The 27,159-nt window shown below is 40.1% G+C and overlaps 1 protein-coding gene and 1 long non-coding RNA gene across 4 annotated transcripts in view; both read right to left on the bottom strand.

Annotated features, from left to right (window-relative positions):
• The window catches only part of smyd3 (SET and MYND domain containing 3), a 104,936-nt gene that overhangs the window by 61,540 nt on the left and 16,237 nt on the right, over positions 1–27,159 (bottom strand). For all 3 annotated transcript variants that reach the window (XM_085168375.1, XM_085168360.1, XM_085168366.1), the window contains 4 exons: positions 5,036–5,099; positions 4,755–4,862; positions 4,417–4,474; positions 1,930–2,084 (listed from right to left, as the gene is read on the bottom strand). In XM_085168375.1, the coding sequence (XP_085024501.1) occupies positions 1,930–2,084; positions 4,417–4,474; positions 4,755–4,862; positions 5,036–5,099 (385 nt within the window). The remainder of the gene's footprint in view (positions 1–1,929; positions 2,085–4,416; positions 4,475–4,754; positions 4,863–5,035; positions 5,100–27,159) is intronic.
• On the bottom strand, positions 6,962–25,806 carry LOC146525848 (uncharacterized). Its single transcript, XR_014875342.1, has 2 exons — positions 17,755–25,806; positions 6,962–13,276 (listed from the first exon to the last, which is right to left on the bottom strand). It is a non-coding gene; the product is annotated as an uncharacterized LOC146525848 (long non-coding RNA).

Raw genomic sequence — 27,159 nt, 5'->3', positions numbered from 1 at the left:
AAGATCTGATCACGTGTATATTACCAAGGTAAAAGGTGTGAGCATGAGTGGCTTTACTCTTAAAATTTTATGACTATATAGTGAATTTCATTGACATTATAAACTCTTTACGAATAAGTCATATCCAACAAAACTCAGCTGTTATACGAGGCACAGGTCTGCATGCCAAATATCCAGATTTGCAGGCTTCAGGTGATTGTTTTGAAGATGGTACTTGGCCTTGAGGCGACTGATGTTGTGAATTGGTGCTATATAAATAAAACTGAATTGAATTAGACACTTCAGACTAGTTTATTTTACTTTATAATTTAAGCTTTTAAAGGTCAGTGAGCACTGCCTGTCGAAATCTTGTGTTTTCTAGACAAACATGTCGCATGCAGAGGATCAACCAAGGAAAAGAGAGCAAAACAAATTGATGGACATAAAGGCGACGTCCGATCTGACAGCCAACAAAGTGCTTCTACAAAAACAAGGCACTCCTGTACTTTACATTCCTCTCCATTAGCCAATCTTTTGAATACAGGCCTTTGTGGCTGGGCTTACAAAGGAGAAAAAAGCCTGTTGTCTGTCTATAGGTTGCTGGTGTCTCCAGTCAGACGCTGAGTCACTGCACTGTGGCACAAATGCTCTAATCGTAAACACCCCCCGGTGGGTGAACCTGGTGAGTGACCTGTGAGCGACCCTAACCAAAGGAAAACTTTCCACTAAGAAGGATTACCAGTAATAATACGTGTCACATATACCGGTGATGAGATCACCTTAAACAACATTCACAGCAGCAATTTCTGCAACTAAATATTTCCAGTCACAGCTGATCACTCTTTTATATCAGCTTAGAGGAAATTAAATCATTCTGAAGTTTAGAACATGTGCAACTCTGGGTTTTTGTGGGTTTTCTCAAGTAAACGGCTAATTTCTCTTGAATTAAGGTCATAATTGAGATTTTTCCATACATCTCTCACCACTCTTTCATAGAAACTGTGCGTTGTACCACTCAGCTTGAGTTTCTGTTGACAGATGGAGGTGCTGACATCTTGTTCTTCGTGCATGATTCTAAATGTATTGCTCTTTCAATGATGCCGAGACTTTTTCGCCCACTGACAACAAAACAGGAACAAGCCGTGATTTTCCCACTGATTTTCATAAATGGGGAAGACTCTTATACTGGTATGTAAAGCTTTCCCTTCTCCAAACATAAAGCTTCTAATTTACACCAAAACCTCCATCTTAGCCACATGTGTCCACAGAACAGTCTACTAACAGCAGTCTGGTTTGTTTATACGATCTTCAGCGAAACGTAAAAGAGCAACAAAAAAACCCCCAAAACACTTTTGCCCTTTCTCGCCTTACGAGTACAGTATTTGAAATACATCCACAGCTATCTGTTGAAAAAACAACAACCACTGATTAAATCGGACTTCCTTTGAGTCGAATGTAAATGACGCTTTATATGTAGAAAAGTTGGATGAAGAAAGTTGGTGTATTTTGTTTCGATCATGACAGTTTTTTGTAAGAAGTGCTTATTTGCACCTTTGTGTTATCAAAAGGCTCATAATCATTCAAGAAACACGGTGGGAAAAACACAATGAACACACGCACAAGATGGAATTCAAACACAATGAAATGACGAGGAGGAGTCACACAAGCTAACAGAAAACAGAGGAAGAGCAAATTGCAGATAAACACACAGGAGTTTGTGGTTTCAGTTCCACCGAAGACAGCTGGTACGTTTTAAGAGAGTGAGACCTGGAGTTGTTCTGGGAATACATAAACACAGGGGATCTGATTACGAATGCTCGGAAGATCTCGGACGTGCGGTGGGATAAGTCAAGGAGGAGGTGATGTGTCTTTTGATTGCGTATTCATGTGCATGATGAGGATGTCAAGGTGTTCTTACTATGCAGAAAAGCAAACGTGCATTTAGCTGACCTTCGCAATGAGGCTGAGGGGTTCTTGGCAGGAAGGTGGCAGTGCTGATCCCATTTCCTGTAATAGGTCAGGTACTTCCTGTTGCAGGTACAGCTCTAACATGGATGCCAGTTGAGAAAGACCTTGTTTCTTCTGCTCAGGCATAGAAGTTAGATCTGTAAAAACATTTTTTTTTTTAAATTATACAAATGTAGTTGAAACACTTCATAAAATCCAGGTATTCTGGCGTAAAAATGTAATGTTCTTTAAGGTGATGATGTGAGGACTCCTAAAATTTGCCTGTAAATGGACCTAAATTGATATTTTATAACATATGATGCAGGTTTTCACTCATTTCTAGCATCTAACAGTTGTATTTGTTAATGTATAAAGTTGGTACAATGTTTGACGCCATCTGCTAAATCACATTTGTAAAGGGACTTTCAATCTCAATGAGACTTTTACCAGATAAATACAGAATATCGTTAAACCCGTCACACTGTTCTGCATCATATTCGCTGTATAAAATCTAACATTTGTTTTAAAAAAATCCATTTTGCTCTATCACATTATTTTTTTGGACGAGTGGCAACTGTAAACATGATCCAGATGGTAAACATGTGGATCCTTCACTATATCCAAACAGCAACAAAACATAACAGAGTTTGTGGGAAAAGGCATCCTCTGCTTATTTTGGTATGAAACTGGGTAATCAAGACAAGCCATGGGCATCTCATTCAGTTTGTCAGGTGTGTGTTGAAAATCTCAGAATAATGGAAAGAAAAAGAGCTTGGGTTTTGGATTTCTAGTGGTGCAGAGGGAACCACAGGATCACTTTGGTGCCTGCTCCGTCTGTTCAGTCAGTATTTCTGGATACAGTTCCAAAACTAAATCACCTGCCAGTTACCCTAACCTGCCATCAGCAACGAGACCTGCACCGCATTCAGATGAAATCCTGCCTGTTGTTTTACTGGCTTAGTTGATGAGAGAGAAAAGTCTGATGTTTTGTTTCTAGATGCACAACTTTTTAGTGATCCATCTTCTAGTAGCTCATCTGTCCCCCAGTTCTTCACTCAGCCACAGTTAAAACTTGGTTAAAAGCTGGGGCTAGGCTCAGTGAGAAAAACCTACTGGCTCCAGGAACCACATTGTCTTTTTATAAAAATCCATTCTCTGAGATGAATTGTTACTTTTTCTATTATGTTGATACTGAACGTCTTTTGGGTGCATAATGAGAATTGCTTTGCATCCAATTCAATTCAATTTTATTTATACAGCAACATATCACAACCACAGTTCCCTCAAGGCCATTTATATTGTAGTAACACAACAGAGAAACCTCAACAATCATGTGACCCCCTAAGAGCAAGCACTTTGGCAACAGTGGGAAAGAAAAACTCCCTTTTAACAAGAAGAAACCTCCAGCAAAACACTGTGCAGGTATTCAGTGGACTAACTTATTGTTAAAAAGCCATTTAATTATAATCACTGTCAAATTCCAGAAAACATAAGTGCACTAAGCAGGTCACTGCCTGAATGTTGGAGAATTCTCCGGTAGACGAGAGGGTTGATGCCCTGCACCGTTTTGTCTCGACTATCTGTAGTTGCCGAACAAAAGTTCAGAGTACCCAGCCTTCTTGGAGTACGCTGCAAGGTGCTCCTGCTAGAAGAATTTGAGAATGTCGGATTAGTGCAGTAGTGGTTCGTTGTGGTGAAGAGAGAGCTGAGCATGAGTGGCAATTTACTGGTCAAGCAATGTCCCTACACTCAATTATGGATGCAAGCTCTGGGTAGTGACTGAAAGAATGATGTCACGGATAGAAGCGGCGGGAACGAGTTTCCTTAAAAAAGGTGGCTGGGCCCCTCTCCCTTAGAGAGTAAGGAGTTCAGCCTTTTAGGAGGGACTAAGAGTAGAGCTTCTACTCTTCCACACTGAAAAGAGTCAGTTGAGGTGGTTCAGGCATCTAGCAAGGATGCCACCAGGTGGCAAGTGAAGTGTCCTGGGCATGTCTTACCCAGGGTAGACCCAAGACTACATGTCTTAGCTCACCTAGAAACACCTGATGAGCTGAAAAGGGTGGGCGGAGAGAGGGAGCGCTGGACTTCCCTGCTTTTCAGCATTTAAAATAATCTAATTTGCAAATTTAGAGCTCTTATGATACACTTACAATAAGTGTAACAAGACATGTCAACATCATTCTGCCTGTTCTGTAAAGGTTCAAATCAGTGATTTTGGTTTTTTAAAGAAAACCTTGTAGCATCTAAAACAGGAATGAGCCCAGCTGAAAATAAAAATTTTGCATTTGGCTACGACTGGATTTTATATATATATATATATATATATATATATATATATATATATATATATATATATATATATATATATATACACACACACTCTCTCTCTATATATATAAATAAACACACAGGTGAAAGAGCAAACATTTTCTAATAAACCTTTATTACAGTTAGGTAAAATGCACACAGACACTTGCAAGACAAACTTACGTGATTCATGTTCTTCTAGAGTGTAGAGCTCCTCACTGCTGCTCTTAGACGGACTTAACTGCATAGAAAAAGAGAAGTTCAGCAGTTCACTCTGGTGTTACTGAAATATCGTTCTCCTATCGATGCGCATTATGTGCTGTATTTATTGTTGCTCCCAGATAAAGTCCTTGAAACTTTCATACACTGAGAAAACATGACATGGATTTCTTTAAAGTCTGTTTTTTCTGAGAGCAGGAATGCCCGCCTATTATGGCGCATAAAAGGAAAGGTATTAAGCAGCTTTCTTTGAGCACATTTAGTTTAACTGAGTTGAACAGTGGGAAAGTCCAGCAACATACCAAGGCAAAGATGAGTCTCGCAGCTAGACGGACTGAGTCAGTGGGAAGTCTGGGTAGGAGGCTCTGCAGACATTTACACTCTCTCTTATGGCCTGACCATGCTTTTTTCTGCAGAAGGAGGATATAAATACACTGATGTATACAGACACATCCATCATAGCCATTATTACCCCAGCTACAAGCCATAAACAAAGTGTACACTTTAAAATGTAATGATTTACATTATGAGAACTTGATTTTTGTCCCCAAAAGATTAAAACACAAAAACACAGACACTGTACCTGGCAAGCGGTATTGCAGTAGCGAGCCGTCTTGCACTGGGAACACCTCAACAAGCTCTCACGTCTAGACAGAAGGAATTTTTGAAAAGTTGTGTTAATTCTGCGCACATTCTTAACTAAAAAGAAGAAAGTGTGGCATTAAAGACATAAAATATTCAAAGACTGAATCACGGTCTTTAAAAAAACAAACAAAAACGCTCCAGCGGAGAGAAGAAAGTGCTAGAGATGACTTAAAAGGTCTTGGTGGCCTGGAATGGGACCAGGATTTTAGATGTCGAAACTTGCGATGCCAGTCTTCCTGTACTGACAGACAGTTGTAGTGTTTGAACAAAAACATTCAGCTGTTCCATATATGTTAAACACTTTTTGAGACTGTTAAAATTCAGCATCACCAAACAAATCCCTAAATCAGCTCAAGCATACTTCTGTCATTGTGCTGACCTTTCACCGTGAAAGGATGTCGTCTTATCCTTTTCTATTCATCGCACTAAACTCACTGTGTGCGTCCATTATCTCACTTTATCTGTCTACCCATCTCCAATTCGATTGTTGTTTAAGGGCAATACTTTAGGTGCACTCTCCTCACCGTCACCATCAGTTAGTCTCACCACATCACATAACTTGCCTGTGTCGGAACGGCGACATGTGACAGCTGTGTGTCCACTTGTGGTGGTGGTTGTGTGTATTTTTGTGAGTATGCGTATGCCTCCGAGGTCTGCTGCGTTTCTCTGAGTGATACTGCTGTCCTTTCCACTTTGTCTGTCAGCCTGATAACAAGCCGGAGCACCGCAGTGTCAGCCTGCTTCATGAGGCCAATTCCAGCCAGTAGTGGGGGCATCACTAAAACACACAAGTTGTGACTCACAAGAATCTTTTCAGTGTGTGTGTGTATGAGTGCATACACATAAGTCAATGTAGGCTATTCAAATCAATTATTTATTATACTTGCAAATGTCTTGAGCCATCCCTCATTTCTTTATGTTTTACTAGGAAAATGAGAAATAGGTGCAGTGATTTATTTTTTAACCCTTTAAGACCTAGCATACAACCAAGTCCGCCAGAGCTTATATTTTTACATGCTGTAGTTCCATTTTTGGGAGCATTTCAAGTGGATATACATCAATACAAGTATTATAGCCAATATTTTAATAATATGTATGCATTAAGTGCATAGTAATTACATAAATTGCAAAAAATGCAATAAACTACAAAAGAATTGAAAATCGTTTTTGTTTTTTTAACATATATTTCTAGTTAGAGAAATTTAAGAGGCTTATCCCTCAAAACTGTAAATACAAAAAAGTTGCACAAAATAGTTTCTCACCACAGGAAATTTACTTTAAGTGTCTTCACAGTTTTATTTTTGAAATACACCAATTTTTATACACTGCAGGAAAAACGAAAATAAATATTATACTGCAAACTTGCAAAAAAGCAGCATATGCAATAAAATAAACTATTTCCAGCAGTGCAATATTATTCCTATCCCAGAAACGACACAGAAAGTCATAAAGTCAAACATAACTTTTAAAAACACCAGTATAGGCTCATAAGGCCCTGATGGTAAAAAACTACATTTCCGCGAAAATGACGTCACTTCCGGTTTCGGGCAGGTCATGGCGGACATGCGACAGTTCGCGCTGATGGACGTAGGAAGTGTTACAAACAGCTGATCAGATCGGCAAAGCGTGTTTCTGGAATATTATGTTTTTGTTGCTGCAAGTGCTTTAATGCAGTTTTTGCAAAGCTATATGTGGAAGGAAACCATGACTTAGGACAAGCTGATGGCATAAAATGTAAGTGCAACTCCTCCAGTTTTATATGCAAAAGAAATGATTGCGCTAGCTTACGTGGGTTGCAGTGCTACCGGGATTTAAAAATAGTTATGTAAAATGGAGCATGCCCGCTCCAACCGGCTTTAAAGGGTTAAGTAGTTTTCAGGAAAAGATCTCCAGGTTTCTTGGAGGACATTCAAAGCTCTTCTTTGAATGTTGTTGCCTTTTGTTCTGTTCTCTGTCAAGATGATCGCAATGCTTGAGCAATATTGTGGTCTGGGCTCTGGAGAGGCCAATCCATGACTTAAAGCAGCGGTCTCCAACCTTTTTTGCGCCACGGACCGGTTTATGCCCGACAATATTTTCACGGACCGGCCTTTAATGTGTCGCAGCTAAATACAACAAATAAAACTAGTACCGGTACCGAAAAAAAGAAGATTTATTTACAACACACGTGAAAAGACCCAGGAAAACCGAGTTAACGATCAAAATGATAACAAAATAATGCTGAAAAACGATAAAAACCCTGAAAACCATACATTTCACACCTGAGCCTCAACTCTCGCGGCCGGTACCAAACGACTCACGGACCAGTACCGGTCCGAGGCCCGGGGATTGGGGACCGCTGACTTACAGTGTCCCCTTGTGTTTTTTCTATCCAAGTATGGTTTTATTGAATTAGCACAGTGTGTTTGGGATCATTGTCATACTGAAAAATCTTTTTTTATAAATATATATCTTATGTATTTTTATTATTTAATTCCAGTGCACACCACTTTGTGTTTTAAGGTGCTTTATAAATAAGGATGGATAGAAAATTTAAGCTGTTGCCAATTAGATCCTTCCCACATGGTTTTGCATGGTGGATCAAAACCTGACAGAACTATTCTGCATTCAAAATTCCAGCACCAGTGGCTGAAATTCAGCCCCAAACCATCACAGACCCTCAGTTTTGCAGACACTTCAGTTCTCTCCTGACCTCCTCTGTAGATATTGATGATTTGAACCAAACATTTCTAAATGTATCACTTCATGAGACCAGTTGAATTTCCATCCAGTTCTTGTGTAATTTGGCATACTGCCCCCTTTTCTAACCATTTCCCTTCCTTAACAAAAGGTGGTTTCTTGACAGTCACCGTTCCACTGAGACATTTTTGATGACGCTTCAGTAAACAGCAAACTGAAGGGCCAGATGGATCTCTCAGGTCCTCTGTCAGGTTTTTAATGGATTTCTTTAGTATTTCTTAAGGACATGACCTTCAGATAGTGTTCATCTGCTGTACGTAGCTTTTTAGGCCTGCCTCTTCTTTTTTTTGTCTTCCACTTGACCAGTTTCCAAGGTCAGCAAGCTTGGTTAGCAAGATGCATTGATAAACTGTATGGCTGCAATGCACAGACACAGATACCTGTTAATAAGTGCTAAGTATTTCATGTCGGGGAAAATGGATCAAAAAGTAAAGTACCTGCCTGACCTGTCACATGGGAGGAAAACAGATTGAAGCGAGTATCAGAAAACATTTCTACACGGTGCTACAGATTTAAAATGTACCATCAGCTTCAAAAGTCTGATTCTGAAAGTCAGATTTTACTTTTTCTCGAATTAAGTCATTTTTAATCCCACTGAAAGAAAGTCTTTGTGTCACATCTTATACTTAAAGGCGCAGGTTTATTCACACTGTAGTTCTCAGACTTCTACGCAGGATTAATTTTACAGCCAAGGAGCTCATCGCTTATTTTCTACAAAAGAAGATAAAATTAAAAAAAAAAAAGATAGAGACAGTAAAAAAAAAAACCAACACAAAAAAACCCTCTAACTCTATGGTAGACCACTGTATGACAGACACGTGCTTCATGAAATCATGAAACAAATGACAAAGCAGAGTGCTTAGAACCTAGCATTCATTTGTTAAAGGATTTCTTCACATTACCAACAATGGAGCATAAGCACTGACAGCCGAACACCCCAAGGCTGGTTTAGCGTGAGCTAATATACAATAATAAGTTGCAAGTCTTTATGGATTTATCATATAATAAGAAAAGAAAATAGAGAAAATAATAAAATCCTACTAATTAAATCTGACAGCGGATGGTGTTATGAGCTCACACATGAAATATGAGATAATGGAAAAAAATGTTATGATGGATTTAAATACATTAAGCCAGGGCTTATCTTACTGAAAGCGGCACATTTGATTAGATTGGACATGCTGGACCTATGAATGCAGTAGATGACATTAGAAAGAGCTTAAAGGCAAAATCTGAAATGTAATATAAACAAATGCGGCGCAGGTCTGACCAAAGGCTGTTGAGCGTCAACATTAGTGACAGAAGTTAAGTGTTTCCTGTGAGCGTTTCATCTATCAGCGTGTGACCAGACTCGATTGTTGTATTTGGCTCAAGGCGCCTTCAGTCTTGTACAAGTTTCCAAAACACTCTTCTCTTTCCTGTTCTCCCCTCCCTGCTCTCTAGATTCTGCATTTTACAGCTGTCCTTCCCATCTGTCTTCCCCCACCCCACCCCCAACCCCTTTTTTGTTATGCTGCTGTGTCCTATTTGCCTTTCCAGCTTGGAACTCAACCCTAAATTTATAGTTTCACCCTGGGACAGAGTTTCGTGAAAGCAGAGTTATTCTTGTCATGTTGAGACCAACCAGAAACACGGAAGCCACCCACAGTTCATGAAACACATGCCTGGAGTCTGAGACACAGAGTAGTAACAACAGATAGGATAAGGGCAAACCTAAACACAGACAGATCATAACTAAAAGCTGCAAGGCACAGGAAATCCATCCATCTTCCACAGGCCAGAGAGCAATCCTGATGACAATCCCATTTTTTTAAACTTCTGTACTTGTTTCCTTTCACTGTTACCCCTCGGACGCTGCACATTGTAGAAGCTACACTGCATGTTCATGTACAGCATATATTAGGCAATTTTCCATTATAAGGTAAACAATGACATCACGTGTTCAATATCTGTTTCAAATTGAATTCCATCATAATCATGTATCCAAATCATTTATTATGTGATTTGTTCATATTTTTGCAGGCTAGAAAACCATTGAATAAGCTAAACAATCTCTGGGAATGATTGGTTTCTGAATTATTATATTAGATGATTTTTTTTTGTCTTTTAAAATTTAATTTCACCTGCTTTGTGCTGGGAAACAATAACATCTTGATTAAAAAAAAGAAGAGAGAACTGTTTTAAGGAGGACCTGTTGTGATTTTCAGCTCTATATTTTTATTCTTCTCATTTTTTAATTTTTTTTCCTGCCCCCTTCACCCTTCTTTAAAGCCAGACTTCTTCTGATTGGCTACCACAGGCAAACAAAAGAAAACACAGAAAACCAAAAGGCCCCTTTAAGTCTTTTAACACTTCATCATACTATGTTTGAATCTTAAGTCAGAACAAAATTTATAGTGACAACAGATAAAACACTGGCCACTGACATGCTTAAATCTAAAACAATGATGTGATTTTTGCTATTTTACATTTTTACACCAACACACCAAGTCAAATGATTGAGATGTGTTTGAAGCAACAAAAGCACTGAATTAACGGTTTAGGAATTACAGACATTTTTATGCATAACCACCAATTTTTAGCATCTCAAAAGTAATTTGACTACTGATTGAAACTGTTTGAAAGCATACTCCAAAAAGCAAAATGACACCAGAATTTCTTACAGCAAAAAATGGGCTATTCTTCAACAGCCAGGTCAGTCATCTGATCTCAGCCCAATAAAACATGCTTTTCAGATACTTAAGACAAAGCTGAAGGCAGAGAATCTTAAACAAGCAGCAGCTGCAGGCGTCTGCAGTAACGGCCTCGCAGAAACCTTAAGGGAGGAAAACACAGCATTTGGTGATGTCCATGACTATTAAAAATATTTCTTATAATTAAAATGCTGCTAGTTTGTTCAATTACTTTTGTACCTCAGAAATTGGGGGACTATTTATAAAAATGGCTGTAATCCCTAAACATTTAATTAAATATTTGATTAGACCTCTTTAATTAAAGCTGTCTGTATTGCGATCACGTTTTTGATTGATTTTAATGTGTAGTGATGTAGAAAGGCAGAATTACAAAAAGATCCATATGGGCCTCTCTGAATACATCAATACACAATCCTAACATTTAGAGAGTACATTTGGGCACAAAGGTTGGTAGTGTGATACTGTACTGTAAGATGAAAAGGAATAACATTTCAAATGACCAATATCAACATAAAAACCTGTCAAACAAAACGAGACAAAAGGTCACTGAGAAAAGTGAACCGCATGCAGATATGGGACAACAGATAGAAATCCAGACAGCTTATCAGTAGCAGTATAAATGTACAGCTGCAGCACAGAAACTGCTGTTATGGTGATCGCCTAAAGGCTGATAAACACTTAGCACTGACTCAGACATGAGCACCAAGAACAGATACGGTCACATGATCCAGGTATTCCAGCAGGACTGAAGACGCTTTATCTTGGCTGAAGGTAATTGAATATTTCCTCTCTTTAAGGAGTTGTATGACACTCATGAAGACAAATACTTTACTCGTTTCACATCAGAGAACTGGGCAACGAAAATCCAATCATAGAGCAAAAATCGCGTAAAAGACGTGAACCTTCTGAAATTTCTACCACCACGCCATCGAAAACATCCTGAAGTTTATCAGTTTGAGCAAGTGTTGTATTCGGGATCATTCGGTTCATACACCCACCCACACGCATACTTTACATTTTCTACACAGTACTTCATGATTCAAATACAAAGATGGCGCTGCTCTAGCCTCCAGGCAACAAGCAATACAAGTTCAAGAACATATGCTCCTTGATGCAGTACAATGTGTGACATCAACTGATTTAACATAGTCTAAATATAGATGTGCACAACAAGAACAGACCAAGAAGGTCAAAAAAACAAAAGGCATAGAAACTGATAATAAATGACAAGGATACAACATTCCTTAGTCTTCATCAGCTAGTTAGTCAGCAAAATAACCCTATTCCATTGTTTAATAGAAGTGACTCATTTCCATACAGAGATTATGATTCCCCCTAGGAAGCACATCCATCTCATCTCCAGCCATGCTCTGTTATTATTATGCTTCCACTTTTCCTCTGTCAACCGCTCCTTCCCTTTATCCCTTTCCTCCCTCTTTCTTCCAGCTGCCTTTTTTCTGCTCTTCGTCTCCCTCTGTGTCTCTGTAAGATGTTGTGTGAAGTGATAGTCTTCTGGATGGCAGCTCCATGGCTGGACTGCAGGCACAGTAGGAAAACTCATGAATAATATTAGATGGTTTTCATTAGTAGCACGTAGAAAAAAAGCAGACTCTCTCTCTCTGCACGACACACTTCCTGCTCTCAATGTCATTTTTTCTCCCCTAACATCATCATTTGACTCCTTCACTCGCATATTTTCTCTTTTTAAAGCCACCTGTCAGTGTCATATCTAATAATGTATACATTCAGGGGCCAGTTTATTAGGTACACGCTGCTAGTAGCAGATGTGGACAGCAGCAATGCTCAGGTGGACTGTGGCATTCAAACAGTGCTTATGTGGTATTAATGGGGGCCAAAGTGTGCCCAGAAAATATCTTCCACACCGTTACACCAGCCTGAGCCACTGAAACCAAGCCAGGATGGCTCCATGCTTTCATGTTGTTTATGCAAAATTCTGACCCTACCATCTGAATGTCACAACAGAAATTAGGATTCATCAGACCACACGGTGATTTTTCAGTCTTGTAGCCTTAGCTTCCTGTTCTTGGCTTTCTGCTGCTATAACCCTGTATGCTTTGATATATTGTGCTTCCAGAGATGATCTTCTGCATACCTCCGTTGTATGAATAGTTAGTTGAGTTATAGCTGCTTCCCGATCAGCTGGAAGAAGTCTGGCTGTTCTCCTCTGACCTCTGACATCAAAGCATTTTTGCCCAGTGAGCTGCTGTAAACCCCAGAAATTTATGTGCAGAAAAATCCCAGAACATCAGCAGTTTCTGAAATACTCAGACCAGCCCATCTGATGCCATGTTCAAAGTCACTTAAATCATCTTTCTTATTCATTCTGATATTCAGTTTTTGACTTCAGAAGGTTGTCTTGACCATGTCTACATGACTAAGTTGCTGAGATGTGATGAGTTGAATAGATATTCTAAGCAGATGTACAGACTTTCCTAATAAGATTGTCCAGTAAGAGACACAGAAACTGTAACATTACCCACTGGTTAATTAAGCTCCTAAGTGAAGTCTGGAGCTGAGGGTTTTTTTACCACAACCACCTTGTTTTTTTAAAGTGTACCTAACAATTGAGGGATCAATCTGACTGAGAAACCCTGAGACACACCCATAAGGTCACTTTGCCCTAACTTACATCCTATTTATTGTTCTTTATGAACATAATAGGAATCATCCATGTTCTATTCAATAAAGGGGCGTCCCCTGGGAAGTGAAACGCTCATCTCCTGCTGCTGTCGCTTGTAGAGGAATTTCTTTCACTAAGGTATTAATCACATTATTTCATTGTTTTAACATGTCTGACACTCATACTTAAGACAAATGGTAGGGGGTGTAGCAAAGATGTTGGGGGGAAAACAGGAACTCCAGAGGACCAGTCTTTTGTCTCTTGAGGACTCTGGGAAGTAGCAAGGGAGTGTGAACCTTAAGGTGTGAAACAGCTGTGTACTGCCTTTTGTTCCTGGAGAAGGTATTTAACTGAGAGGTTGACTTTGGCTCAGTGAGACTCAGCTGACCCTGCCCCGTGGTCATGCAGGGGCTTCACAAGCTTGTTTATATGTTGTGTGCATGGGAATAAAAGAATGTTAGCTACCGCTCACCGCTCGTCTGCAGACTTTATTTAAGTGGAAAAACTTCCACAACAAAATGGCGCTGCGAGCAGGGTGGTCCGTGTGGTCGCTGAACAACGGTTCCGTGGACGGGCTGATCACCCCTGGGGGAAAAGGTACCTTTGTCCTACCAGCTGTTGAAGCAAAGGAAATGGAGGAGTCACGGAGCCGTGTGTTTCAGTCACCACCGAGATCATCGATTTTGAGGGGACTTCTGCAGATGGGTGAGTTGTAGCTAACTTGTATACAGTCATGGAGAGTTTTTTGTCTGGCCGAGGGGGGGAACGCTGGCCGACCCCGGAGTTCGAGTCTCCGGGAGGAAAACCTGGTGGTTTGAGGCCCCAGGCTTGTGTTGGGTACGGCTCATCACAAGGACAGTGGCTCGCGCACGTTGTTGGGGAGAAGCCGGCCCAGACCTGTGTTCGGTCCAAGTACGTCACAGGAACGGCGGTTCGGGTACACTGTCGGGATCCATCTCTGTGTACTATAGTGCACGGAGTGGCGGTGTTCGTTCCTTGGTCCGTAGAAGGCAAGGGCCTCACGGGGGACGCCTCGTGTAGTAAAATGGGATCTAGATCCAGTAGATCGGCAGACGTTCCACCAGGCGGCCAGAGACAAAACTCAATACGTGACTGTGGTAAGAATTGAGTAAATGTGTAGTGTGTAAGATTGCAGAGAATGGTTGTGTGGGAAACGTTGATGTGTGTGTAAAAAACAGTGAAAAAATTGGGTTACAAAATGTTGAAGATGGGGAACAAAAACAAAGAAAAAAAAAAGAGAGAGAGAGAGGAGTGTAGAAATGTGTGTAACAGTTGTTTCCAACTAGAGGGAGAAGGTGGTACTGCAGGCCACCAGCTCCCCTAGGGTGGACACACACAAAATTAGCAAAATTGTTGATAAAAATAAGCAAAATAGGAAGAGGGTTTGGTGTTTTTCAACGTAGAACAACTACAATCTCTCTGGGTTTTTAAGAAAAGGGAATTCAGAACCAGAGAGGGGAGAGGTGTTGTTTTAAGCAATGAGAAGAATGATCAAAATGTCTCAGTGTGTCACTTGCAGGTGAAGAACAGACCTGGATCAATTTTCCACGTGCAGCAGTCGGAAGAAAATTATAGGTTAACACCATTAGAAACACTCAAGCCAAGCTTTGGCTAAATTGTTTTACAGCTTAACTTCCACGTGTTTGTCACCCTGAGAACACAAGCTCCAAGAATCTCTCCCTGAAGACAAGAAATGCAGTTCCAGAACAACGAGATGGATCTCGAGAGCTCACAGCAGCATCCTGAGCAGTGAAGAAAAGGTCCAGCAGCAGCAGCTGTGCAAGACAGCGACAGCAAGGAGAAAAATGGCATCATCATGACTGGATGGATGGATGTGCATTTCCAACGAGCTGCACCTTCACTGTGTGTGAATGGACTTTTGAAAAGACTGCTTGAGTTGGACATTTGCCACTTTCGGCGCAAAAATGGCAAAATGAGACCGTGGAAAACAGGACAAAGCTGAAAGACAACTGACTCTCACTGGACTGCTGCAAGGGGGAGAGATGAGATGAGACCACAGTCAAAGGAGAAGGGGACAACATGGAGGAATGCTGTTGTAGTGTGGGAATAAAATTTGGGTTTAGGAAAACTGGGAAGGAAAAAACGACTGCCTTGCGTGGAGAATTGAAAAGTGTCTGGAGCACCGCAAAAAGAAGAGGTACACAAAAATTACACAAACAGAAAATGCATTAATCCTACTAACACAAACACACATGCAATGAAGCTCATGAAGACCAAATAGCATTTTAAGCATGCATTTCTGTTACCATCATCTTGTCCGGTTAGCTTAGTAGGTTAAGAAGTGATACATAGACTAGTGAACTAGTATTATTTTTGGGGAAGGATGATTGAATCAGCGGTGAACAGAATGCTGCGGGAGGGTCAGATGAGTGGGGACTAATAGATTATTGAGTTTCTGGTTTCTGATGTGTGAGGGAGGTCTTATCATGACACACATCTGGGTACATGGGGAAAACAAAAACTCATTTTCTAATAGAATATTGCTGTTGTGTGAGGTGTGTTGACTGGTGGATGAAAGTTTTGGGGATTTACTGATGCATTTTCTTTTGGTACCACTTTGAACCTGCCAATTAGTTTTGTTTTTTTTTTATCATTCTAAGGGAGTATGCTTAGACAACTTCTAAACTAGGCCTTCATATTTTTTGATTTTTAACAGTGCACTGAGATTTTTGTTTGGCAATTTTCTCTTTTTCAAGCAGGCCTGCAAGATCGGAATCGAAAGCGCTATACAACATGTTGATCAATCGCAAGTGAGCTTCTCCAAAATTAAAATGGGCTTGGGAGAAAGCCACTTATTTGGGACAATCAGAAAACAAGTCCCTGTCAAAAAGGATTCAGCGAGGTAATCCAGTCTAAATTCTTTTTTTTCCTTTTTGAAATGACGTCATTGCTGGCAGTAGAAACTTATTGCGACACAAGAGGTTCTGCTATCAGCAATAAACACGGGGACTGACTGGACTGACAAAAACTTGACTGACTTGACACCAATATGCAAGATTGCACCTCCACCCAGAAAGACAAAAGGGTGGATGTATGTATGTATGTTTCTTTTTACAGGAGCAGAAAGGTGACAGCAATGGGTTGCATGGGCTTTTGAGCCGTGCTGACTTAACCTTTTAATTGCCACTTTCTGTGTCTTTGTGAATTTACCAGGGGTGTGTTATTCATGACCTTGTATTGTTTACAGTGCAGAGGTCACTGTGAGAAAGTGTGCATACAGACGCGCTGCGCTAACATCTATATCACTTTTTCCACAGCAGAGGGCTAATCATATGATCTAATCACATGATTTACAGCAGGACACACCACTGGCTAATGTTTTTTTTCTTACGACAGGGCCTGGAGTGAAGCTACTTCAGGGGAGAAGCCCTGAGAATTTTTAAGAGACAATGCACAACTTTATTGTGCATGTCTAATTGTGCTAAGCTAACATAGGGCAAAAGAGGGTTTTTTCCGGGGAAGTTTTCATTTTTAAATTGCAGGAACCATGACATGAAGGATATGGAAGGATTGACTGAGGCGCAGATGCAAACTATGACTAGGAGAGAACGCTTCAAGAGGACCACTGAGAAGCAGGGACCATCTGCAGGACAACAGACAAACGACAGTGGGCTTCCAAAGGATTGTCATGAGGAGATTTTGAACAGCAAAATCTTAAAATAAAATGAAAGAGTTTCGACGTTGACGCTGAGGAAGACAACTAAGGTGTACGACGTGCTCTGCCTTAAATCTACAGCTGCGTTGGAACAGAAATCGAGGGATGGAGAGAGCGTGCCAAGCTCCAAAAGTGACAGCGCAAGGAAGATCAGCGTTGGAATTATGACTCTGTAAATGGCACAGACACCAGGAGCCATAACTGTGACAGAGACTGACCACCTAATGCTGTTTCACTTTGCCATGCAAAGTACTTTGACACTCTGGAGAAGACCTTTCCTCTGTATCATTGTTGTTTCCATTTGCATGTGAGAGCTTAGATTGTGGGGAAGATTAAAGATGAACAAAGGGTGGTGGGAGAACAGTGAAGTGAGGATACACAGTGTGAAACTCCTTTAAGTGTACAATAATGTTGATGTGATATACAGAATGTCAGGAAAGAAATTCTGGTTTTAATGTGATTCTTGATTTTAGAATCAAAGGGTGGGATTGTAGAGGAATTTCTTTCACTAAGGTATTAATCACATTATTTCATTGTTTTAACATGTCTGACACTCATACTTAAGACAAATGGTAGGGGGTGTAGCAAAGATGTTGGGGGGAAAACAGGAACTCCAGAGGACCAGTCTTTTGTCTCTTGAGGACTCTGGGAAGTAGCAAGGGAGTGTGAACCTTAAGGTGTGAAACAGCTGTGTACTGCCTTTTGTTCCTGGAGAAGGTATTTAACTGAGAGGTTGACTTTGGCTCAGTGAGACTCAGCTGACCCTGCCCCGTGGTCATGCAGGGGCTTCACAAGCTTGTTTATATGTTGTGTGCATGGGAATAAAAGAATGTTAGCTACCGCTCACCGCTCGTCTGCAGACTTTATTTAAGTGGAAAAACTTCCACAACACGCTTTTCAGGCATGGTTACCAGGGTAACCCTATAATGCATTTACCACATATGGCAATCACTGATATTCTTCCCTGAATGTTGTTGACTTTCAGTGTATTCTTGCTGCCACGTCACTGTAAACCGCTTCCTGTGTAGATTCCACCTAACACTCGTTTCCCATAGATTTATACTCAACCTCGACTTCTTTTAAAAACAAACAGTAGCCCCCGTTTGCCAATAAAAAGAATGCAGCTTTAAAGGACTTGATATTTTAAATTACTTTGTCCATCTTTTATATACAGTATATTAGTGCTGGGCATCACTATAATTCTGAACAGATAAAATGTCAACTGTGGCTTTTCAAGTGGACTGAATAGATTGTAATACTTCCTACTGACAAACGAGGGGCCTGTATAAATTTAACTCACACAGTTCATTAATATACAACAACAACAATAATAATCCATCACTAAATCTGTTTAACAGGGCAAAGGTACACAATCACTTAACACTACTAACACTCTAACATTACTGCCTGCACATTTGTAAAATTGCACTGCTGAATGGCTCAATGGCTAATGGTAATTAGCAAGAACACTCTTAAGAACTGGGAGGGTTACAGCTACAGCAAAGACAGATGACGAATAAATAGAAGCATCCACAGAAAACAACTTTACCAACAGTGGAGCTGTGTCTGCCGTTTGAAGGTTTTTCACTTCATTAGTGCCACAAAGTTTGGAAGAACAAGTTCAATGTTTATTATGATTGAAAAGCTCACTTGTGCAGAAATAATAATAATAATAGTATTGTGACAACCAGGAACTGGCCAGCGTTTTAAGAAACAAAATGAGACAAATCTTTGGTCTTACTGGTTTTTGGAAAAAATGCAATTGGGATTTTCCTGACATGAATCAACAATCAATCACAAAACAGTCAAAATAACTTTTTTTACTCAAAGGGGGCACACACAGACTCGAAAGACATCAGAAGAGACGATTAATCAAGACAATGCTTCATCCTACGTCATAAGGTTCCCTTTCATCTTGCAGAGTATGTTATCCCCTTCACAGTAGAATATGTTCAGTAATTTTAATAGTCATCAAATTCTAGATCAAATTAAACTGAATGTGTAGCAGTAAGTATTTTTACAAGAAAAAAAATCCATTTTTTTTCCTACACAGTTTACAATGAACGCCATTTAAAAAGAAATGAGCAGAGTCAGTGAAGTATAACGTATATAATGTTGTGCCTACTTTAATTGTTTTCCTACAAACAACAGCGATATGCTTTTATGACTTTGTAAATCAGGAAAGCACAAACACAAGCATGTTTTGTTTTTAACACAAACGCCTCGTCTATGACACAGATGTGGATAAAATAGAAATTAGCGAAGAATTAAAAAATCCAGAAGTGAAAGAAATACAACAGGGAGAAACATCAACATTAGAAAAAAAGAAATAATAAAAAGCTGTCACTCAAAATTAGGTGAAGTGACTGAAAAATGCTGGATTTCTCCATTGATATGCAGGAGGATAGATCGCTGCGCTCACATGGGCGTATATGTGGTCAATTTTGTTAAGTCTACGCTATCAGACACCTAATTAGGCCTACCTCAGCATTCCTCTGTTGGTGTGTGTAGCATGATAATTAATTTCCCGCGAGTATTGGCTGCTACATGGCATCCATGAGATTTTGTTTGTGTGTGTGTGTGCGTTTGTGTATGTTAATAATTAGTGGTATTCTCGTCTCTGGGCTGTCCAGTCGTGCCTGAGTGAGTTTTCTCATTTTCAGGCTGAGCGGTCAACACAGCGTGGTACGTCTCACTCCAACATGACAAGTAATGGTGTGTGAGTATATATGTAAAATAAAAATATTAACATAAATCCACTGCCATGGACTGTCATGATACCTCCGTTATTAACTTATCGTCCAATATATGAGCATGACTGTAATTTTTTTAGTCTGAGCCACTTTTATTTTATTTTCCTAGGGTAGTCTGTAATGGCTACAAACATTAAATGGCCATATTTTCTTTTGGAAATATGTTAAAGTCTGGTTTTATAAGTCTGCTTGTGTTTTTGTCTTCACATTATGCTCTGGGCAGTATCTTTACTGCCATTTCTATTGCCTGGAGCAAAGCCTGTGATTCCTGAAGAAGCTGCGAAGGAGACGATGGAGTTTCAGAGCTGGAGCTGTTCATGCGATCACCGTGGTGAATATGAGGTGTTTGTATGATAATATGGATGAGCTTCGTGAGCTGATTTAGGTTTAGAGGGAAGACAGTGGGGGAAGTTTGATGTGTTTCATTGAGCACTGCAGTGTTGCAGCGACATATGTCACACTCACTTCCAGGACCACACTGTGACTCTATCTGGCTTCAGGACTTGTTGGACAGACCGAGACATTAATCTAAACAGCAAAAAGAAACGTGGAGCGACTCCACAAGTATAAGATAAGATCACCTTTATTAGTCCCACAGGTGGGAAATTTCATTCGTTACAGCAAAAGTGCAAAGTTATGTAGCAGAAATGAGAAAACACTGGAATGAAATAAAATAGAATACTATATACAGTAGAATAAAATAGAATACAAATGCTATATACAACTGAGTAAGAAAATACAAAAGTACAACTTTGTCAGAATCAACTGAAACGTAATCCCCAGACATGTTGTTGCTAGGAGATGTTTCTGTAGCCTTAAAATTGAAATGATATCAATGCAAACAGATTATTTGCTGAGGTAATTTGTCATTGTTGCTGATTTAACACACTGTTTGGATTCCTCCATCAGGAGACACAGAGTTAATCCGAAATGGTTCTGATTATAAACACAAACATATAATCAGCCAATCAAATGGTAGCTACTCGATGCATTTAAGGATGTAGGCATGATAACCTGCAAGTTCAAGGCAGGCATCAGAATGGGTAAATGGTCTGTATTTGTACAGCACTTTACTAGTCCCTAAGGACCCCAAAGCGCTTTACACATTCAGTCATCCACCCATTCACACACACATTCACACACTGGTGATGGCAAGCTACATTGTAGCCACAGCCACCCTGGGGCGCACTGACAGAGGCGAGGCTGCTGGACACTGGCGCCACCGGGCCCTCTGACCACCACCAGTAGGTAACGGGTGAAGTGTCTTGCCCAAGGACACAACGACCGAGACTGTCGGAGCCGGGGCTCGAACCGGCAACCTTCCGATTACAAGACGAACTGCCAACTCTTGAGCCACGATCGCCCCATAAAGTAACAACAGGTAATGTGACTTTAAACTGGATTGTTGCAGCAAAACAGGCTGGTTTTAGTAAACTGCTGCTCTTTTTGGATTTTCCTGCATTCTAAGTGAATAGTCCAAAAATGAAACATCCAGGAAGTGGCAGTTTTCTGAGGGAGAATTGAATTCCTTGTTGACCACTTGTTACGGCTAAGGTATGCAGAACAGCCTCCCTGAAGGTTCATAATGTTGAACCTTGAAGCAGACTGGCTATAGCAACAGAAGACCATACCACATGCTGCTCTTGCCAGCTAAAACTGGAAACTGTGGCCAAAATTTAGACAGGGTGATGAAATTGGACTCTAGAAGATTGGAAAAACGTTGCCCGCTCTAATGAGTCTCAATTTCTGCTGCAACATTTGGATGACAGAGTCAGAACTTAGCATAAACAACATGAAAGCATGGATCCGTGATGCCTTGTGTCAACGGTTCAGGCTAGTGGTAATGTAATGGTATGGGGAAAATTTTCTCCCTTTAGTATCAACTGAGCATCGTTTAAACACAACAGCCAACCTGAGTGTAGTTGCTGACCATGTCCATCCCTTTATGGCCACAGTGTACCCATCTTATGCTGGCTGCTTCCAGCAGGATAAAACCCCCATGTCTCAACACCAAGCTCACATTACCTCAAACTGGTTTCATGAGTTCATTCTACTCAAATGGCCTCCACCATTCCCAGATCCCTATCCCAAAAGCATCTTAGGGATTTGATGGAAAGGAAGATATCACATCAGGTTAATGTCAAATGAACTAAAATCTGAAGAATGTTTCCAGCATGTTGCTGAATCTATCCTGCAAAGAATTAAGGCAGTTCTGAGGGCATAAAGGGGGTCCAACCTGGTACTAACCAGCTGTACCTAATAAAGTGATCAGTGAGTGTATCATTATTGCATGCTGACCATCCTCTGCACCATTTACAAAACACGCAGCTGAATAGTTTGTGCAACATTTGTTCTGGCTCTGCTCCCAAATGGACAGAAAAGGAAAGCATTCATTTTAAGCTCCTTATTGTTTAATGTTTAGATTTTAATTTATTGAATAATTATTTGTAAGTTTTTGGCTGCTGTAACACAGTCACTTTCCAATCTTTGGGATGAATTAAATATTTATTTTTTCTTAATTTACTTTAAAAAAATGTAAATATATGTCAATATGTTGTCATCTGGAATTATTATACCCTGTTCACCATTACTATCCAGGAAAGATAGCTACTGTGAAAGGTCTCTACTGCACCACACGTTGGAGTAATAAAGCAAACATTTTCATGATCTTCTTAAGAAACTTTTTTTCTTCTCTGCAGTGCTTGGAAATTGTGAAGACAACGTGAAAGTGCTTGACAAATGAGCTCTTCCAGCAAAGGCAGCAGAGCCAATTCCAGCAGAAACTCACTGCCAGCACTGTTACTGCTGTGCATTAGAATGCAAAGACTGTGCAAGTCTTGAGCTTTTTCTCATTTCTTTATATTTTACTAGAAAAGAGGGAAGCAGGTGCAACCTATAAAAAGGTGCAAACATGCATGGGAATACAGTATAAAAGGTTTAAAAAAAAGTGTTTCCAAAGTGTAGGATTCTATTAAGGTTGAAGGTGAACACAGCCTGAACTCTCTCAGGCAAGCTTTTCTGTAATTTCTTTAAGTAGTCTAGAATAATTCTCCAGGCTTGTTGAAAGACATTTAGAGCTTTACTTTGGATGTTGGCTGCCTTTCTTTCCGTTCTCTGTCAAGATGATCTCACACTGCTTCAATAATCTTGAGGTCTGGGCTCTGGGGAGGCCAATTTTCGACTGATAGTGTGCCTTCTATCCATGTATGCTTTTACAGCATTGCCAGTTTAGGATCATTGTCATACTGAAAAACGAAGCTGTTGACAATCAGTCTTACAGATGGTACTGCATGATGGACTAAAACTTCTCAGTAGTTTCCTGTGTTGTGAGTTCCACCAATTTTGAAGAAATCTCCAACACCAAGGCTGAAAGGCACCCCGAACAATGACAGAGTCTCCACTGTATTTTAAAGATGGCTGTGGACATTGTTGCACCTCTCTCCTGACCATATTGACAATGACTGGAAGCAAAAACTTCCTATTTGGACTCATCCCTCAACAGACCTACTGCCAGTCGCTTTCAATCGAGTTCTTGAATAATTACGCAAACCTCAGCCTTTTCTCCCTGAGGTTGGCAAATAGTACATGAATCAGTTGAAGGTCCAGACACAACTCCCATGCAATGTGTCAGGTCTTTGCTTAATTTTTCCCAATTTCTCAAGGATATGACTTTCGGATTCTGGTTATCTGCTATAGATAGTGTTTTAGGCGTGCCTCTTTTTATGTCCTCTACCTGTCAAGTTTCCATACCATGCCATGATTTGTCAAAGATCTAATAGCCTTTATTTTTTGTAATCATTTTTCATTGATTGAACTAAAGAAATAGGAACAAATAATGTGTTTTTGTGTCAGGCTGATAATAATAAAGTGCCTAAAGACACAATTTAAATTGCCTCTTTGCTAAGTCTGTCATGTGTTTCCACAACAATGGTTCATCCCTTGAAGGACCTTTCATGTTTGAATGAGTCATAGGTCAGTGTTAATTGGCTTAAATAAAAACATTCCTCTGTAACTGGTCAGGTACAAGGACTGGATTAAAAAGAAAAGCTTTGAGAAACCTCCAGAAAGTCTGGAGAACTACTGATCAAGACCACTTTAAAGAAATGACAGGTGGCTCAAGACTTTTGTACACTAATGTAATGTTAGACAAAGCATCCATGAGTGTTAAACACTTTCTGAAGGTATCTGACTGCCATCTACTGTGTTCACCTATGCAATAACAGCACAGTCTGCACAGTTCATCCAATCATTACCCTGCAGGCATCTGCAGCTACACGGATTTAAGTGTGTGTGTGTGTGTGTGTGTGTGTGTGTGTGTGTGTGTGTGTGTGTGTGTGTGTGTGTGTGTGTGTGTGTGTGTGTGTCACAGAGAGAGTTGGAGGGAACAGCTGCATCTTGAGATGTCTACCCTGATGTCTACCCTGTACCATGTACCCTTGCTGAATTCTTAATGGTTGTTTAGAGGATGATTCACTGACACCTGAGGGGTCTCACACAGGATGATGAGGCATCACCTTCTTGTTGCCTCATTACCATAGTTAACAGATATTCTGTACAAAGGAAAAACACAGATACAAACCTAAAATACGGCCTTTGTGCTCGTAGTGCAGGTTTGGTCATTATTACTTCATTCAGAGTTACTCAGAATCATGTTTAAATTAAGAATGGATAAAATAATCACAATAATTAAATAATGTCAAGACAAAAGCAAAAGTTGAAAATGTAGAGATCTATTAATTAAAAAAAAAAAAAAACAAGAAAAGAAAACAAGGATATAATCGGTTAGGATAAAAACCCCATCTGGAAAGATTACAGGTGGCATTATATTAACAATAATTTCAAAGTGTAGGAGTATATTTGCATTTCCACAATGATAAAACAGATATGATCATACATAAGCATTGGAGCTAGATAGGTGTAGTAAATTTGAAGGTGATATTTTAAAAGCAAATATAAATCATAAAACTACTTGTTGTAAAGGGAATAAAGCCATTAGAAACATGCATAGTTGTGGTTTGATCTCACAGTAATGTCTGACGGCCAAATCTTGAACAACTTGAATTTACATTTGACAAAAGAAGTGTGCTGATATCGGCTAAAATTAATTTTTGACTGTGTAGCCGTGTAGTACGTCTGCACTACAGATGCTCACATGGCTCCATAAAAACCCAATTCAACGTCAGAAAACTGCAGGACTGGATTTCACAACCAGTAATTATCGGAAAGAAAAAACTCATCCAAACTGGTCAGAGACAGCAACTCAAATATTTTCTGGTTGAGTAAATGAATGAGTTAAGTACATGAATGCTTGCAATTTTATCTCAGATGGCTCTCAGAAAACTAATTTTACCCACACTGGTCTTTTTCTAGTTTTTGTCCCTTTATGCTGAAAAGAGACATCAGAATCCACAAGTAACAGACGCACCATCTATGATCACAATAATGTGAATCAACAGGGAGCTTTGTGGATTTATCCAGATTTCTTCAGAATACAAACAAACTCACACAAACACTGTGAACTACGCTCATGCTGGAAAAACACAGGGTTTCATTAATTGTCTTGCAAAATACAAACTATGCCAGAAAAAACTAAGTAATCATCCCCCAGAGGATCGAATAAAATTTCTGTGTGTGCATGTGGTCCCCACAAGTACAGCAAAAAATGATAAACAGATGTGCTTGCTAGATGAATAATACCAAGCATTACACACATGGGAAGGTGTGTTCCCAGTTTACAGCAAATCACTTGGTTTGCAAATGATACAGCTGTGTGTGTGCGTGTGCATGTTTTGAGACACCTGGGTATCTAACTGCAGGAGATGAAGAACAGAGGGGAGGAGAGGAGTGAGAAGCAGATGCAAGCAAAATAATCTACCCCGGGAGTGAAGCAGGGAGCAGAGGCAGGTGGGACAAAATAAATGCTTCTGAACGATAAGGGATGAGAAGATGGAGGATACGGGTGAGGAAAAACAGAGAGAAGAAAGGGGGGAGCAGATGGGAAGAAAAAAAATGTGGAAGGAGGGAAGAGAGGTAGGGAGACATATGTCAGAATAAGCATATGGAAGAATGAATAAAAATGAGGGAGCAGGTTAAGAGAGGAGGAGGAAGAAGAGCGGTGACTTGCCTTTTGAACCATTTCCCTCCTCTCATGTGCTCCTCTCTCTGTAGCCCTGTCAAAATGCATCTAAAGAGTAGGGGTGCAACGATACACAAAATTCACGGTTCGGTTCGGTTCGATACTTTGGTGTCACGGTTCGATATTTTTTTGATACAAAAAAAAAAAGTTCATGCCTTTTTAATTTGTCATTTATTAAATTTTCACGGCACATTCTGCACCATATCTCTGTGCGTTCATCATTTGTTTGAAGCCAGCTCACCTCCTGCAACCACTTTTCCGAGAATACGTGCTTCTTTTGTGGTTCGGACTCCTGACATTTCTATGGAGGCGGAGGAACATCACAGTAATTGCTTAAAGGAGTTTCTTCGACATCTTTAAGAGTTCTAAACAAATGTCTGTCCTCCTCCTGAAAATCTTATGTACGCAAACACGCGTTGCAACTTCTTATCTTGTGCGCGTTTTTTTATTTTGACAGGGAATGCACACCTGCGGACCACTTATGTGCAGCCCTGGTTATTTAGCTCGTCATATTGCAGCCACAGAAATTCGTTTGTCCATGAAACCATAAAGCTGCACTTTCTTTTTGCCTTATAGTCTGATTTGTCATAACTTTTCCGTTTTGTGGTAAGCTTTTCTTTGGCTGTCACTTCTTCACCCTGACCTGTCTTATTTGGCTCAGCAGAACTAAAATATATATCCTGCTGCTTTGACACACGCACTCACTTAATGCTCAGCGATTCTCTGCGCGATCAACCTCTCACATGTTTAAGCTTGCTGCGGGAGATTTCACTTGTCATGTTTGCATAGTAAGCTAATGATCGATAAGACGATGTCAGAGGAATTGGTGCGCAAATTATCATCACTCACCAATCAGTGCTGTCGCTCTCTATACACAGTTCACGCGATTGCAAAGTGAAAGCAAAGAACAAGCGCAAATTCAAACGCGATTTCAATATGTCACATATTGACAGTGGCTCACCGATGCCAATGACATAATTACCCAGCTACATTTCCGAAAGAATGCAAAAGCATTGACATAGATTTTTCCTTCCTACGATAGGCCGACGGGCAGGGCAGAGAGATTTTGGTAGCCCGACTGGAAAAATCGCTAGCGATTTTGCGAGCCCTGTATCTGATTGAGGAATCACTCATCTTTGGAAAAGAGAGTTTATTACAGAGAAATGGCTCTTTCCAAAATAAAAGCTATACTATACGCTTCTTCTGGGCTATATTCTCAGCAGCATATTAAACATATCAGGTCTCCATAAGGAGAATCATGTGCTAACGGCTGTCTAAATGACTCGGGTAAAGTTTGTAGCATTCCTGCTTGTTGTTTTTCTCTGCTTCCACTTGTCTTTGCACTAGGATGATGTCGGCATAAATGTGCAGTCATGTTCGTTGTGTTCCCACTAGTGCTGTCA

This window comes from Neolamprologus multifasciatus, chromosome 1 (assembly GCF_963576455.1).
Source record: "Neolamprologus multifasciatus chromosome 1, fNeoMul1.2, whole genome shotgun sequence".
NCBI lineage: Eukaryota > Metazoa > Chordata > Actinopteri > Cichliformes > Cichlidae > Neolamprologus > Neolamprologus multifasciatus.
This window is presented reverse-complemented; position numbering and strand designations above follow the sequence as displayed.